This window comes from Sus scrofa, chromosome 16 (assembly GCF_000003025.6).
Source record: "Sus scrofa isolate TJ Tabasco breed Duroc chromosome 16, Sscrofa11.1, whole genome shotgun sequence".
Classification (NCBI taxonomy): Eukaryota; Metazoa; Chordata; class Mammalia; order Artiodactyla; family Suidae; genus Sus; species Sus scrofa.
The window spans coordinates 26,501,292-26,519,215 of NC_010458.4; the positions used below are offsets into that span (position 1 = coordinate 26,501,292).

At 40.7% G+C, this 17,924-nt stretch overlaps 1 protein-coding gene and 1 pseudogene across 1 annotated transcript in view; both read right to left on the bottom strand.

The window, feature by feature from the left end:
• On the bottom strand, positions 2,785–5,354 carry LOC102164766 (annotated as a pseudogene).
• OXCT1 (3-oxoacid CoA-transferase 1) overlaps positions 13,206–17,924 on the bottom strand; it is a 145,243-nt gene continuing 140,524 nt past the window's right edge. Inside the window, 1 exon segment of the mRNA NM_213938.1 lies at positions 13,206–13,445. Coding sequence (NP_999103.1) covers positions 13,404–13,445 — 42 coding nt within the window. The 3' untranslated portion in view covers positions 13,206–13,403.

The following is a 17,924-nucleotide window of genomic DNA, read 5'->3' on the forward strand; positions in this document are numbered from 1 at the left end:
AGGCAACACCAGATCCTTAATCCACTGTGCTGGGCAGGGATAGAACCTGTGTCCCAATGCTCCCAAGAGGCAGCTAATCTGTTGTGCCACAGTGGTAACTCCATTCACTGTTTTGTTTTGTTTTTTTAAGAGCCACAGTTGCAACATATGGAAGATCCCAGGCTAGGGGTCCAATTGGAACTACAGCTGCCAGCTCCAGCCTATGCCACAGCCACAACAATGCAATATCAGAGCGGCATCTGCAACCTACACCAAAGCTCAAGGCAAATGCCAGATCCTCAACCCACTGAATGGGGCCAGGCATCGAACCCACGGCCTCATGGATACTAGTTGGTTTGTTTCTGCTGAGCCACAGTGATAACTCCTATTCAATGCTTTTTAATGTGAAGTAGTATTCCATGGTTTGGATTTACCCCAGTCTGGTTTATCATTCGCCCACTGAAAGACATTTGGTCTGCTTCTTGTTTTGGGCTTTTATGAATAAAACTACTATCAACATTCACTTACAGGTTTTCTATAAACAAATGTTCTTATTTGGGGGGTGGGGGAGAATGCCCAATGGTGCATTTGCTAGGCCATATGGTAATGCATATTTAGTTTTAGAAGAAACTGCCCAACTGTTTTCCAGAATGGCTTCACCACGTTACATCCCCAGCAATAGCAATGTAGGACTTATTTAGCATCTTCATATCCACCAGCATTTAGTGTTGTCACTTTTTTATTGTAGTTACTCAGATCGGTGTGTTCATCTCATTGAGGTTTTAATTTGCATTTCCCTGAACACTAATAATGTTGATTGTCTTTTCACGCTTTTTGCACTTGTTTTAATTCTCCTATTTAGCACCAAGATTTGCATTTTTAGCGACTGGGAAAATAAAAGAAAATTTGATTTTTAAAAATCTATCCTCACATTCTTTCCTCCATGGAGACTACAATTCCTCTTGACTAAATTTCTTATCCAAAATCAAGTAGATCATCATTAAGTATCCTTACACAGAACTGTGGTTATTCTAAAGATGCTGAAATGGATATTCATTTATACACTCCCCTTGGAAACCTTTTTAATAAGAAAAAATTTCAAACATACAGTAAAGTTAATAATAACCATTATTCCATTATAACCACTCTCATGTAACAATTGTCCCCAGCTTCATTAATTACCAACATTTTGCCAATATTTTTCAACTCTGCAATTTGTATTATTTTTTCCAGAGTATTTTAAAGCAAATCCTTACATCATATAACTTCACTCATGAATTAATAGTTTTCTTGACAAAGTGGTCATGAGATTGTCTAAGCTGGAGGACACATAAGTCGACTTTGGAGGAAAGCTTCAAAATGCTCTTTTACTGTTGTTGAAAAAACAAAGCATTGCAGAAGATGACCTACTGGGCAGGTATACTTCTTGGAATGTTTTACTGAATTATTTTTTAACGTAATTACTCTTTTTCTAGACTGAACACCAGTGTTTTATATGTACCAGTAGATATAGAGTGGAGGACACCACTGTTTTATATGTATAAGTACATTTTGTGCTATGATCTTGATAAAATGAACAAGATGTTTCCTTATTAAATGGAAGGTCACATAAGAGAAACAGAAGCATCTATTCCATGTATAAGACAGTTGTTTCTCTGATTTTAAGCTTCATTTTTCCCTTTTTATCATGAGAAATGACTTTTCATTTGACTCCTGAGTAACTTTTGTAAATATGTTCAATTTAAGCACAAACTCAGCTGTCCTTGGCATATTTCTGCTTCTCCATGATACTATAGATGACAATGAGGTCATTTCACAATTGCTTCTTTTCTGAAAAACACAGCTGGCTCGGTTTGGTAGCAACATTCTCATTGCTGCATTTCCCAAGTCACCACAGTACTTCAACTGATCTCTTCAGAACAGATTGTATCTATGTAATATTCTTTCACAATAAAATCCCTATAATCAAATGACTACAATAGCCAGGAGTGGTATGCCTCTTACTTCGGACCAGAATTGTTCTATCCCATATCCTTTCAATAACTCTAGCTCACTGAAGGTTCAGGTTTTTTCAAACCAGGAATAAGTGATGGTTGACATTTGTCTTCCAACCATTCCTTACCAGGGGTATTGTAACAGAACTCCTTTGGATCTTATATAGATTATAATAATTCATAAATTACTTGGTTTCCCTATCATTTTGTGGGTTTTTTTTTTTATTAAGAGTCACTCTTGCTCCTTCTTTCTAAACATGGTTACATATCTTACAACAACTTGTGGTATACTTAAGAATGTGCTAAACAGAAGCATGCTCAAGATCCCTCTAAATAATCTCTCATTGTACACATATTTTCCCTTCAGAAAAAAAGGAAAATTCAACACAATTTTAACTATTTCTCTCCACTCTTATTGCCATATCCCAAGAACCAGAACTGAGGACACTGCTGGCTCACAGAAGGAGCTATGAGAGCTATCAATTTATTGCCTTTCAGCTCCGAATCTGCCCTTCGCTCTCTGCTCCATGGTAATGTAGATGGACTCAGCAAATAGAATTCCTTGGCCAATTGGCACAGTGTTTAGGTTTTGCCAATAGAAGGTGCTACACGGGCATTCCCATTGTGGCTTAATAGGTTATGAACCTGACTAGTATTCATGAAGACACGGGTTTGATCGCTGGTCTCACTCAGTAGGTCAGGGATCTGGTGTTGCCGTGAGCTGTGGTATAGGTCACAGACATGGCTCAGATCTCATGTTGCTGTGGCTGTGGTGTAAGCTGGCAGCTCCAGCTCTGATTTGACCCCTATCCTGGGAACTTCTATATGCCGCAGGTGTGGCCCTAAAAAGCAAAAAAAAAAAGAAGAAGAAGAAGAGAAAGAAGGTGCTAGAGAGACACTGGAGAAGGGCTCTGGTGGGCTCCTCTTGTCAGAGTCCTTCAGCCCCAGTTTTTCCACTGTCCAGCCTCTGTAGCAACAGGGCTATACACCCAGGAACCGTAGCACAATTTACTTCTCTGGTTCCTGGCTCCCCGTGGCATACTGTGGCCATTAGGGTCCTGTGTCAGCAGCTTTCCCCAGCACCTCCTCAGGGGGGCTCTGAAGTGAAACAAGACACTTTTCTGTGAATAGCTTCCCTGGCATATCTTCAGGTGGCTTTCTGGCAACTTCTGAAGTGTGGCACCCCCCCATCCACAATGGACAGCTTCCATTGCCTTAGAGGCAAATTTCAAGCCAGTTCTGCTAGCATGGTACCCTAGCAACTTCTCTGCCACCCAGCAAGTCACAACTACACACTTTCCAACAAGGTCTGGATCTCATTCCTGAAGGCCTCTCGTTTGGATACCACACCTCAACCCTAGCATAGTGGCTTCTAGGACAATGAGAGGGTTAATACATTTGCAAAGAGAATCTAGACTGTAAAGCCAGTAGAAATGTTCCTGAATATCAGATTTCAAAAATACTAGATTTCAAGACTGCCTTTAACTCAGCTGCATAACACTCTTCCTGTTCTTCTCCCACACTCAACTCCTAACAACAAAGGAATAAATGAATAAGTAAATAAATAGATAGGTAATTTAATTCCTGTTCTTTAAAATCTCACTGTTAGGAAATGCTGCTTAATGTCAAAATTAAATTCCTCACCCACCTTGTCTTCTTTCATTTTTTTTTTCATGTTTTCTTTGTATTTCTCTTTGATAGTTGCTTGACCCAACATCTTTCTGTCTGTTCTATACAATGAAAATACAAACTAAATGAGAATAGAAAAAAATAATTAAAGCATTAAATTGCACAAATTACAAATCTGTTCCAAAATATACTTACATTAAGTAAAATACGCATTTGGGTAAGAGATCTACAGTGAATGACTATGCCTTCTGGGAAGCCTCACACCATCCAGGCGGGGCCCCCACTTGTGGAAGGCGCTAGGAGAATCTGCGGCCAATCACAGTTTGTAGCGGGCTTCTTCTGGTCGCCAACCCGCAAGTTACACGGATCACATCATAAGCGTCATCCGCACAGGGAACGACTTTGGGGGAAAGGGGAGAAGCGAGCTCTAGCCTCATTTCTGAGTTCCGCACAACTTCGAGAATCTCCTCAGCAGCAGCCTATACAGTACAGTTTGAAAAAAGCAAACATGTTAAGGTAAGCAGACAGCTCTTTAGAACCCCAAACACGTTTCCTTGCGGTATTTACGGGGAGCTCCCCATCTACAACCGGCAGTCGTGAAGAGGTTTTTCCTCAGGACCACATGGTCACAGGACTGGGGAGGAGGCTCCCTTTGGATTTCAGCAGAAGGCAAACTTCTGACACAGTCCAGGGCCCTGCAGTCTCCTCCTCCTATCATCTGGCATAGCGCTTGATGCAGTCTTCCACCTTATTCTGGAAGTCCTCCTTGACCCGCAAATGATGCTCTGCAGCTGCAATATTCAGCGGATCATCAAAATTCAAAAGATCTTACAGTAAACAAAGAGTTGAATCCCAAACAACATCCTTCAATGTCCTCGTGGGTGCCCAGCCGGTGCCGTCAATCGACTGTTCTCTCAGTAAACTGAGACATATTTCGTCTGTCTCTGTGATGCTGGGGTGCCAGATTCTGGTCAGGCATTTCACTTTGGGGGACACCATGTTGTACCCATCGGGAACTTCAGTTTCAAACTGAAACTTTCACCTTGGTAGTAACCCTCGTCTGGGGCTACAGTTAGCTGAAAGCAGTGAAGCTTGTTTGGATCAGGAAAATGCACTTTATACGTACAAGGTAAATTAGCTTCAAGTTCGGCAACTCTTTAACAAGCAGCCTGTCCCCCACAGAAACCCGCCGAGTGGAGTCGGAGGCTGCTGCTGACGCCAGGGACCCTTTGAGACCTCCAACCCGCTTCAGTTTGCTTGTCAGAGTCAGCATTACCGCTGCCCTTACCCTGGGGCACCCGGAGACAGGCTAGGCGGCCCGGCGTCCAACACCGTGCCCAGCCCGGGCGGCGGCAGCGGCGAAACCCAGTTCTTCACAGCTGCACCCGCTCCTAGCGGCGGAACCGGAAGTGGCGGGGCGGGGACTCGGCCGCCTTCTTTCCTTTCGGACCAAGGGCATTCTTCCTTAGTTGTACATTGCTTCTTTAAATTCTTATTAAAGCACTCATTTAGCTTCCCTTCTGCAAGTTAAACAGTCCGATTTTATTCTTTTACTATAGTTTATTCTTCTTAGTTCTGTGTCTTCCTGAGCTTGCTCCAAGTTTCTCACACCTTAGTTCAAGCTATAAATACCATAGACTGGGGAGTTCCCACCATGGCTCAGGCGAAATGAATCTGACTAGTATTCATGAGAACCTGCAGGTTTGATGCCTGGCCTCCCTCAGTGGGTTAAGGATCTGGCATTGCTGGTGAGCTGTGGTGTAGGTTGTAGAGGTGGCTGGGATCTAGCATTGCTGTGGCTATGGTGTAGGCCGGCAGCTACAGCTCCAATTGGACCCCTAGCCTGGGAACCTCCATATACCTGATGTGCAGCCCTAAAAAATAAATAAATAAATAAATACCATAGACTGGGCAGTTTAAACTTTAAATATTATTTCTCACAGTTCTGGAGGCTGAGAAGCCCAAGATCAAGGTGCTGGCAGATTCAGAACCTGGTGAGAGATCTCTCCCTGGTTTTCAGATGGCTGCCTTCTTGCTGTGTTCTCACAGGACAGAGAGAGGGTGGGGAACTCTGGTCTCTTTCCCATAATATAAGGGCACTAATTCCACCACCAAAGCTCCAATCTTATGACTTTTTCGAAACCTAAACCTCTCAAAGACCCTACCTCCAAATACTATCACAATGGGGATTAGGGTTTCAACAGGTGACTTTGGGTAGAGCAGGATAAACATTTATTCCATAGCAGCATTCATCCTAAATGACACTGTACTTTCTTTGGCATGCTCTTGTTGACTTTGATATTCCTGAGTAAATGGAAGTGCTTCCTAAAATGCTCTGTCGTTTTATGTTTGTTTATGTATTGGAGTATCAGCTATATGTTAAACACCTTTTTTTTTTTTTTTTTTTGGTCTTTGTTGTTGTTGTTGTTGTTGTTGCTATTTCTTGGGCCGCTCCCGTGGCATATGGAGGTTCCCTGGCTAGGGGTCCAATCGGAGCTGTAGCCACCGGCCTACGCCAGAGCCACAGCAACGCGGGATCCGAGCCGCGTCTGCAACCTATACCACAGCTCACGGCAACGCCGGATTGTTAACCCACTGAGCAAGGGCAGGGACCGAACCCGCAACCTCATGGTTCCTAGTCGGATTCGTTAACCACTGCGCCACAACAGGAACTCCTGTTAAACACCTTTAATTACAATATTAAAATTTTTTCATAGATAGAGTAAGCCTGTGGGTACCTAAAATAGAAGTTGTGTATTTGGAAAATAGAGAAGTTAGTGGAGAAAGACAGGAGGACATAGAAACGAACCTGGAAGGCAAATTGTGATGGAAAGCACTTGGACTTGGACTGCTTGAAAGAAGCAGTTTTAAAACACTACTTACATATACACTAATAGGATTATCAACTCTTTTCTATCCATAAAGCAGGTCCATAAGAGTCTTTTTAAAAAATTAAAAATAGTGTGACCACATTATCAGTAGTATCTTCTTGTGTATGTAAGTAATTGAAATAATTGAAATCAGGAACTTGAAGAGATATCAGAAGTCCCATGTTCACTGCAGCATTTTTCACAAGAGCCAAGATATAGAAACAACCTAAATGTCTATGGATGGAGAAGTGGATAAAGAAAATATTGTGTATACATACAATATAATACTATTTGGCCATAAAAAAGGAAATCCTGCCATAATGTGATGATATGGATAAACCTAGAGGCCATTATGCCAAGTAAATTAACCCAGTCACAGGACAAATACCAAGTGATTCCAAAAGTTATAGCAACAGAGAATAGAATGGTAGCTGCCAGTGACTTGGAGGAGCAATGCAGAGTTGCTCTTCAACAGCCATAAAGTTTCAGTTATATAAAATCAATAGTTCTAGAGATCTCAAGTACAGCTTTGCACCTATACTTGAGAATATTGTATTTAAGAGGGATAGATTTCGTTAAATACTCTTACTATAATTTTTTTTTCTTTTTTAGACCCGCATCTGCGGCATGTGGAGGTTCCCAGGCTAGGGGTCTAATCAGAGCTACAGCTGCCGGCCTATGCCAGAGCCATAGCAACGCCAGATCTGAGCCACGTTTGTGACCTACACCACAGCTCATGGCAATGCTGGATCCTTAACCCACCGAGCAAGGCCAAGGATCAAACCTGCAACCTCAGGGTTCCTAGTCAGATTCGTCTCTACTCTGCCATGACAGGAACTCCCTTACTATAATTTTAAAAACTATGGTGTCATAGTCAAAGAAATATGATAGTAATAATTAACATTCTCATATGATATGTATCTTGATGGCCCTAATGGTAAGACACCCCTATGTCCACCCTCAATAGCTTCACAGGCCCCAATGTTGTGACTAGTTTTCTTTTTTTCTAGGAGCCTGTTTTCCCCAGTGAATAGAATGGCACTAGGTATCCCTGGGCGATACTCTATGTCACCAATAACATTTATTTTTCAGGCTTTCGATATCAACATTATCTTTGGGGCTCAACTGAATGAGTCTGAGCCACAACTCTGACTTTGAATGTGGGTAAAGGTTAAGTCCAAGAAAATCCTATTTCAGGTGTTCAGACATGAAAATAAAGCAATGCCCATCAACCGCCCCCCTCCACCACTCTCTCCCCCGCCCCACCCCTGCCAGTGGCGTCACTTAAGCATTCTTACCTATGGTTGCCTACACAGGGCCTTTTGTATGAGCAAACCTAGTAATTGCAAATCTTCCACAAGGACAATTTTCCTGGTGGGTGTCATTATCCTTTTTATTTTGACAACTACTAATTTCTCTATAACCCGGGTTGTGTCCAAGAGCTGTGTGGACAGGGAGAACAAAACCTGAAGACCTATCCCATTACATTGAAAGGTTTTGACCTCTCTGCTTTGTAGCTTACCAGAGAGTAACAAATCTAGTTCTGTTCAGAGGATTTAATTCACATCTCATTAACTACCTTGGCAAAATCCAACAATAGCCCTGAAAGCTAATTTGATTAGAGAATCGATGGACATTACTTCTCTCAGACTAATGAAGTTAATTTTAATGGAGATAATAATGTTTCCCCTGCAGATTATTGTGAGAATTAAATACACTAGCTAGCATATTCTAGGTGTTTTATATGTTATAAAATGCTAAACAAATGTAGTGATTATCACTGGTCTCTTTATTTTTTATAGCCTCCAGATTCCAACCCTTATCTCGTTCCCTTTCTTTTCCTACATCTTCCTTGGAGGTGTTTGGTTTGTTTTTTTGGGTTGTTTTGTTTTGTTTTGTTTTTTGGGTTTTTTTGGTTTTTTTTTGTTGTTTTTTTTGGGGGCTTTTTAGGGCACACCTGTGGCATATGAAAGCTCCCAGGCTAGGGGTTGAATCAGAGCTGTATCTGCCACCCTACACCACAGCCATAGCAACATAGGATGACGGCGTCTGCGACCTACACCATAACTCAACAGCAATGTCCAATATTTAACTCACTGAGCAAGCAGAGGGATACTAGTGGGGTTTGTTACTGCTGAGCCACCACAGGAATGCCTTCCTTAGAGGTCTTAATTATTTAGCTGAGGGAAACCCTCTGGCCTGGCCTACTATTACCTCATGTTTTCAACCAGTAAACTGATTCAATAAACACATTTGGAAAGCTAACACGAGCAGGTCCCAGAGTTGTTTAATACTAACACACAAGATGCTCAAAACAGCACACAGACACAATGTATGCTGCATTCCAAAGCAAGGCCACTATGCACCCATTTTAATACACGGCTAAGAAACAGACAACTCTTAAACTCTTACTTACCGAATACCTGAACAGGTTGGGAGCTGGAGATTAAAGAATTCGTGGAGATTTGGAAAGATATAGGGCACGCTAATCCTAAGAAGGCAAAGTGGGAGTTGCTACCCCCACCCCCAAATCAAGAGAGAAGGGCCTCAAATGCAACACCAGGGTTTAGACAAGAGCCTGCTCTCTGATTTCCTCTGAAAATTTTAAAGGGTAAGAGATAAGAATGCCTAAGAATGAACTGACTGCACTGGGAACCTGGGCTCCCATGGTTTGTCAATGGAAATAGGAGTGTTCCCTCCAGACCTTCTGTGATTCATGCTACAAGAGCCAGGATAGTTGCCTGAGGTTGTTTCCAAGTGGAGCACTAAGAGTGATATCCTATTAAAAGCAATAATGACCATGATAATCAGGCATATTTACCCACCACAAAGAAATAGCATTTGTGCTTGATCATGGCTTTGAGGAAAGGAATTGTCTTATCAATCACTTACCTGATTGGTATAGGCACCACTCTCTTGAGATTTGCTGAGTAGTCCATAAAAGGATGTCTTTGGATGATTTCATATAGACAAGTCTAATATAATGGGAGGGAGGAGACTTCAAGTACATGTCACACAGATTGAGTTCAGACAACTTGAAATATATTGATATTTATGCTGAAACCCACTTTGATATTCAGTATGGCAGTGAGAAGTTGGAAAGCAGTATAGACGTTGAAAAACAAAAGGACAGGGACAACTGACGATTCTGGTAGTACTGTAACTCATATTTTTAAAGATCTGCCAGGACTTCTGCAACCAGATGTATTAAATATACCATATAGAACCATGGCAGAAGATAGTACATTCTCCCCATTTTAAAAATGAAGAATCTGAAAATAAGCTAAAGAAACTCAAGATCACATTTTGTTAGAAAAGGAAAAAGTTTAGTGCAAAGAAACCCATCCATTGAGTAAATCTGTTTGCACTTCCATTGTGATGATTTTCAAAGTTGTGCTGACTATACTGAGATGGTAGGAGAAAGAAAACCTCTATCCACAACCTTCCTACCCACTAGGTAACACCTGTAAATGCTTTCTCATGGGTTTTCTGGGCCCAGGTACAAGCAGTTTTGCTCATATTGTGCACACCTTTTGTAGAGGACCAGATCCCTCCCCTTTAGTCTAAGATTCAAGAATGACAAAAGCTGTTTGAATTCACCCTCTCGTTGTAGGTAACTAAGATCCAGCTCAAGCAAAAAGGGAGAACTTGAGCTCCCTCTGTGGTGCAATGGGATCGGCAGTGTCTTGGGAGCACTGTGTAGCGGGTTCGATCCCTGGTCTGGCACAAGTGGGTTAAGGATCTGATCCCTGGCCTGGGAATTTGATATGCTGCAGGGTGGCCGAAGATGGGGGTAAAAAAAAGGGCGGGGAGACTTGTGGGCTCATGTACAAGCTCAGCTGGAGAGAAGTTGGCCTTAGACACATGCACAACCAGGAACTCAAACACCACCAGGATGCTCCCTTTCTACAGTTCAGTATTGGTGTTTTCACTTCTTTCTCTCCAACTGGAGCTCAGCTGATAGAGTGTGTGATGGGGGAAGATGGGATGTTGGTGCCAGACTCGCATGCTTAAGGCTTAGTGAGAAGAGAGAAATAAGAAAAAGTAGCTTCTCCCTCACCTCCAGTTTTTAAACATAGGACAAATAACCTGAATGGCAGCTTTTGGGTCATACGTCCACCCCAGGTATAATCACTCTGGACAAAGAGAGTTACCAAAACAGGCATATCCTGGACACAGGCCCAACTCCTTGGCCAGAGGGTAAGTCTGTTATGAGAAGGGCCACACAGATGCTAGATAGATACCACTAGAGCCACAGTGCAAGCAAACTCTACACACAGCTAGGAAATTACTAATGTCAGTGTATATGAAAGGAATATTAGATAAAAGCAAAAAGATATTAACACATGAAGCCTGGGTGGGGGTGAGGGGGTAATCAATTTTTATAGACAAATGATTGACTCTGACAAGGAGTAAAGTCAGAATTCACCTAGGTAAACATTGTATTTGTTCTTTCATGAAGGACAATATCTTTTCTCTGGTAAGATCAAAAGAAAAAGCAATAACTTGATTCAAAATGGTAAAGTGTGCTAACTTTACTGTTGGCCACTCCACCAATCTCTGCTGTGTTATTCCCATGTCTGGTCACATCAGTCCCAAATAAGAAAAAAGACAATCACACCAGACTATATCAGTTTGGAATATTTATTGTATTTCATAGTGCATTTCTTAACATCTATGGTTTAATAAAGAATATAGGAGTTCCTGCCATGGCTCAGTGGTTAACGAATCCAATTAGGAATCATGAAGCTGTGGGCTCGATCCCTGGCCTTGCTCAGTGGGTTGAGGATCTGGCATTGCTGTGATTCTGGTGTAGGCCAGTGGCTACAGCTCCAATTAGACCCCTAGCGTGGGAACCTCCATATGCTGCAGGTGCGGCCCTAAAAAGACAAAAAGACTATATATATGTGTGTGTGTGTATATATTTGTATGTATATAAAATCATCTACTTAGGATTTTCCACTCAAAGTGAAGAACATTCTTAGAATCATAGGACAATAAGCAAGTTAAGTTTGCAAATATAGCAACCATCAATATCATATATTTTCCAAACCATAACTCTAATATGGATGTATATTATTCTCCAGACCTCATAAATTCTTAAAGTCCATTTTACCAGGACAGCAAGAGTATGCTTGCAACCATGCAGCTAGCTGGAAAGACTATTTCATAAATGGAGTGTGCTCACAAAAAGTCCCTCTCCTTCCTCTAATACGACAGAACTATAGCTGTATCTGAAGAGAAAGTGAATTTCCAGGACAACCATCACCTTAAACATGGACAAAGTTCTGTATCTGGTACCAGAGGTATGACACATTGCACTGTACACTGCCTACCTGTGTCTGCAGGGCAGATTCTGGCCTGCCTGCATGGTGCCTGGACTTTTCTCCCATTTGATACCCAGGTTGCTTGGTATACCCTCTGGGCAAGTGTTTGATACCGAGAATACCCCCGAGAAGGTCCTTATAAAACCTTATCTACCATGTTAATTTTCTAAGAATGAAATTCAGTGCTCTTCAAACCCTGGATTTGCTCATCATTATTTTCCCTAGTTGGATAAGACTGAATTAAAAGTACTTTGTTCAAGGAAGAAGCCTGAGCAGACGAAAGAACATGGTTCTATAAAAAAAGGCATTCAATATTTAGAAACTTTTCTGAGCAGAAAAAAGACCCTGAAAAAAAAGGACTTAACTCTCCTGTCATTGTTACTATGGGTTCATGATAAATTATCCCAACAGCCCCTCTTGGCTTAAGCGGAGGTATTGTGCAAGAAGCCCATAACATAGATTTCCTTCTGGATACAAAGAATCCTGCACTGTTTGTAAATGAGAAAAACTCACTACATCAGTTAGGTTTACAGTGCTCTTCCTATAATAAACTTTATTTTATTTTACTTTTTTTTTTTTAGGGCGCACCCACAGCATATGGAAGTTCCCAGGCTAGGAGTCGAATTGGAGCTACAGGTCAAATCAGAGCTATAGCCTGTGCCACAGCCACAGCCATGCCAGATCTGAGTCATGTCCTTGATCTACACCATAGCTCACAGCATGCCGGATCCCTGACCCACTGAGTGAGGCCAGGGATCTAACCCCCATCCTCATGGATACTAGTTGGATTCATCTCTGCTGCACCACAGCAGGAACTCCCTTCCTATAATAAACTAATCTTTGGCAAAGCACTGAGGTTGGTTGGCTAGTTTACAAAGGCAACTTCCTGGTTGGATGTTAGCACCAATAGACCCTACATCCTTTAGTCACTCCCACAAACCAGGTTACTCTCCCACACAGATGTTCCTGTTTGCCTTCTTGGGCATCTATTTAATTACAAAAAAAGGTAGGAGGAAAAAGGATGCTTTAGGGAAACAAGATATAATTAATGACAAAATCAAAGGCCCCCAAAGAAAAGACAGCGGAAACTATAGGAAAGCCCTATTCCTTAAGACAGCGTTTCTTCTAATTCAAATTCACACAAATGTCATCTTTCAGAACTAATACAATGTTGCCTCGAGTAGACTCTGGATGGAATTCTTTTTCTCCCTCATTCTTTTTTTCTATGTCATCATTTAGTTTGAAGGGAGAGTATATCAATGAAACTTTCCTAAGGACCCATCTTGGTACAAATTAACACAATTTAATATACATACCACAGATGATGAAGATAAATTCAGTGTGAGCACCAATTACAAAGAAAACCTTCTCAGCACTTAAAAGCTAATAAGAGAATCAAATTTTTCTTTTTGTTTTTCCTTGAAATGTCAGAGTACATCTGAGAGAACAAAGTCTATATGGCTGTATAAAGCATAAGACACTAGAAGAAAATGAGTCAAAAACTACTTGTTTGAATACAATTACAATTACTGATATCTTTTCAAAAAATCCTATGCGGCTAAAATGAAAAGCACACAGCTTGGGACAAATATCTGTTCCACATTTCAAGTTGTGACCTGCTGCATTGGTATCAGTTTTGGTGAAACCTGGTAAAAGAAAGAGAAAAAAATTAACTTATGAAAAAAAAATCTCATGGTATAAACATCTCTCCTTTGAATTTCCAAGCCTGAATGATGTAGGCAACAAGCACCTTGCCATGGACCTCACCTGGAGTTTCTGCATTATTTCCATTCTGAACCACTGGGACAAAGAGATCCTTTTCATTTACATCTGCGTATTTAGTAGTTCTCAACCTTCTTGCACTACAGCCCCTAAATTAAGGATCATTAAGACTTGCAACTAGGAGGAGGCGGATGAGAAGCAGTGGGAGACAAATAAAGGGACCAGATAACCAAATTCAATACTGAGTGGACCACTGAGCTCTGAGATTGATGAAACTTCACTCAGAACAGAGACACACAGAGCAAGGTATAGGTTTCAAAATCCTCAAAATAGGTCCAGTCAATTCACAATTCTTTTAAAAGACATTGAATGTAGTCTTTGGATGACAAAGTTTTATCAGAAATTTCATAATCAGAGTGGAAATGATATAAAGGCAATAAAAAGATTCCAAGTTATTACATAAAGGAGGTAATAGCATTAAAATATTAAATATTAACTATAATTATGCTTTTAATGTACAGAATAGCAAATATATTCCTAGGAGTATTGAAGCAGAAAAAAATGAGGACAGACCTATATTTAATGTAAAGCTGGTGGAAGAAGAAACCTAAATGTAAGTAGTTTGGCTTGATTTTGACAGATCTTAAAAGGTGTAATGGCAGGTACAGATTTCTTCTTTTAATCTGACAAGTATCCATTAAATCCTAGTAACAGGCCCCATGGAAAGCACAGTAGGGAATATTAACATTTAGGTGATTTTTGAGCCATTCAAGGATGCGACAATTGAAGTGGGACTAATTTGCCTTCAGAACAAACACTTAAAATTTTGTTAAATGAATAAATGAATGAATTAATGAGTGGATTAGATAAGCTTCAAAGAATTAGATGAAAGGTTTCTAATAGAGGACTACCCACTGTGGCACAGTGGGTTAGGATCCAGCATTGTTTCTGCAGGGGCTTAGGTCTCTACTAGGGTATGGGTTCAATCCCCAGACTGGTGCAATGAGTTAAGGATCCCACGTTGCTACAACTGGGGTGTAGGTCAAAACTGTGTCTCTGAATTTATCCCTAGCCCAGGAAATTCTGTATGCCACAGGTTAGCCAGAAGAAAAAAAAACCTTTCTAATAGAGGTTAATAAGTTAGTATTAAAAACAGAAAGAGGCAATTATTTGGGATTAAGGGGATTAAATATTTCTAGTTTTTTGGTAAAATATTTCTTAATAAGTCTTCACAAGGTCAAGAGCTAATGCCTCTTTTTCCATTTTCTACCAAAAAAAAAAAAAAAAAAAAAAGAGACATGACCATAATAAAAAGGAATGGAATGGCTTTGTACATATCTCAAGAAAATGAGAGCTCATTCAGACTTGCCAGTTCTAAGAACAGATATAGACAAATAGACATTAATAGACAAAAGTTACAGCCCATATTTGCATAGATCTTCAATTTGACTGAAAAGAATAAAGACATATGGGCTCTGAGTATTTAAAAAGTATGTCTCACAAACAATCCATTTTCTTTTTTTAAACAACAGAGCATCTGCGGAAATAATTTAATGAAATAAAAATTCCTCTTTTTTGAAAACAGATCATTTTCCAATAGGTGCTTTGTAACATTTCCTTCAAAAGGAAACTGGATATTTAATTTCTGAAACTAAACATCTGATCCCTCTTCTTGCCACGCTGGTCCTATTTGGAGCTCTTAGTATCATTTATATTCTAAATGCGGAAATTGACTTTTATCAGAAAAGAAGAAGCTGAACTTTTATGTAGACTGACTTGGCCTGTCTATTTTTATAATGATAAACATCTACTAAACCACCATTTTTCATCTGTTCTCTCATGGTCTTGTCAACATTGTAAATCCATGTAAGTGGAAGCAGATTATCCTGCCAAAGTGATGTACAGGCTAAGCACAGGACCATGTGATTTAAGTGCAGAAGCTAGTAAGTTGTCTTCCCAGTCCATTGAAATCCAAAGAGTATCCTGTTTAATTCTGGTATAATGCCAGTTCATAATAGAGAGTACAAATTCATTCAACTTGGCAAAGAATGTCTGCAGCTAGCTTCTTTCATATTCCATTGCAAAAATGTTAATAAGCAAGGTTCTGATTTGATTTTTGCCACTAGTGGTTTAGGTGTATTCCTACCTAGAGAATGAGACGAAGGCCCTTTAGAGTAGGAACTGTACCAATTTGTTCTATTGTATTTATATCTCATAGTTCAACATGGGACATACACCAGGTGTTTAATAAATAACTGTGGATGACTAATGACCTCCGAACGTTTATACTTACCACAGGATGTTCAACTATGGATTAAATTTATTTTTAAGTTTCTAAATTAAAAAAAAAAAAACAGAAAGAAATATTCTCATTCAAAACGGCCCACAGACATATACAGTAAAGAAAAACCTATTTTATGTAACTCAAGCATGCATCAGAAAAGAAAGAGGTGAATAACAATTGAATTAGCTACCCACTGGAAAAGATACTTTGGAGATAATGGAATTTAAGAGGTAGGATGTCACCTTTCCTTTTTCTCTTTATTTGGCCCATCAAGGAGCTGGCAGTGACACACAGAGTGATGTTAAGTATAGCCAAAATAAAGAAACTGAACATTTTCATTAGCTTGTCACAGCCATAATATGAAGAACACGTCGGTATTACTTTGACTATTGAAAATGAATTTTTACTGGATGTTTATTTGAGATAACTTTGTCAAAATGTGAGTGCCATGGGAAAAAAATAAACCAAAGAATTCCTTGTCATAAAAATGTTGGGCAGCAGGTTAAGGATCTGGTGTTGTCACTGCAGGAGCTTGGGTTGCTACTGTGGCGAGGATTCACTCCGTGGCCTGGGAACTTCTACATGCCACAGGTGTGGCCAAAAAAAAAAAAAAAAAAAAAAAAAGTTGGGAACTAGTAACATAAAAGAACAATAGAAAAGCATTTCTGCACAGCATCACAATCAAGGTTTTAAAGAGGGTGAACATGTGCATATGGCTCTTCCAAGGCCAGGGTTGAGGAGAAGCATTTATTCCCACTTCTCATCTTCCCCTCCATGTGGAATGACACCTATTGGTGTAATACTCTGGCCTCAAGTGTGTCACTTAATGACTCAATTGAATGATGATTTGGGCAGAGGAACTCTGGCATGTGAAACTCAGCCTGACTCTCCCTCCTCGTGGGGATCAGCCTTCTGCAGGGAGCACTGTTTCTGTTTGGCTATCAGCCACATGGAAGGAAGCTCAGCAGTAAAGCCTCACCCCTGGGTAGAAGGCCTCCAATTTTCCAAGGCTGCCTAAAACTAGAGCTGACATTTCTCCCACTTCTAGGGTTCACACCTGGGAAGGCTTTTGTGGCTATACACCTAAGCCATATCCTTCACCCCAGGCTTTATAATAACGATGATGTTTTAATTTTACCTGCCCAGCCCCTATAATTGCTCTCAATAGATTCAGAACTCAGGCCCCAAGAAACACAGAGGAAAATCACTTTCTTTATAACAACTGCATTTTGAAGGAGAGTGATCATATTGAATAAGACCTCTGTCCATTATGGATTGGCTTCTCGTGTTGTGAACTACTCCTAACCAGAATTTTATTTTAGATGTGTGGTAAAGGTTCCAGAAATAAAGTCAACATTTGCATTTCTTTTACAAAATTTTCAGTTTCCTTTGGAATTCCAAATATAACATGACTCTTTTTTTTTTTTTTTTTTTTCGGTCTTTTTGCCCTTTCTTGGGCCGCTCCCGTGGCATGTGGAGGTTCCCAGGCTAGGGGTCTAATCAGAGCTGTACCCGCCGACCTACGCCACAGCCACAGCAACGCCAGATCCGAGCCATGTCTTCGACCTAAACCACAGCTCATGGCAACGCTGGGTCCTTAACCCACTGAGCAAGGGCAGGGATCGAACCCGCAACCTTATGGTTCCTAGTCGGATTCGTTAACCACTGCGCCACAACGGGAACTCCCTAACATGACTCTTAAAGAGACTTTCCTGCTAATTGAAAAGAAAGCTCCTTTAGAATACTACTCAGCCATAAAAAAAGAACAAAATAATGCCATTTACAGCAACATGGATAGAACTAGATATTATATCAAGTGAAGTAATTCAGAAAGAGAAAGAAATACTATTTGTTTTGTTTTGTTTTTTTTGTCTTTTTTTTTGCTATTTCTTGGGCCGCTCCCGCGGCATATGGAGGTTGCCAGGCTAGTGGTTGAATCGGAGCTGCAGCCACCGGCCTACGCCAGAGCCACAGCAACGCAGGATCCGAGCCGCGTCTGCAACCTACACCACAGCTCATGGCAACGCACTGAGCAAGGGCAGGGACCGAACCCTCAACCTCATGGTTCCTAGTCAGATTCGTTAACCACTGCGCCACGACGGGAACTCCAGAAATACTA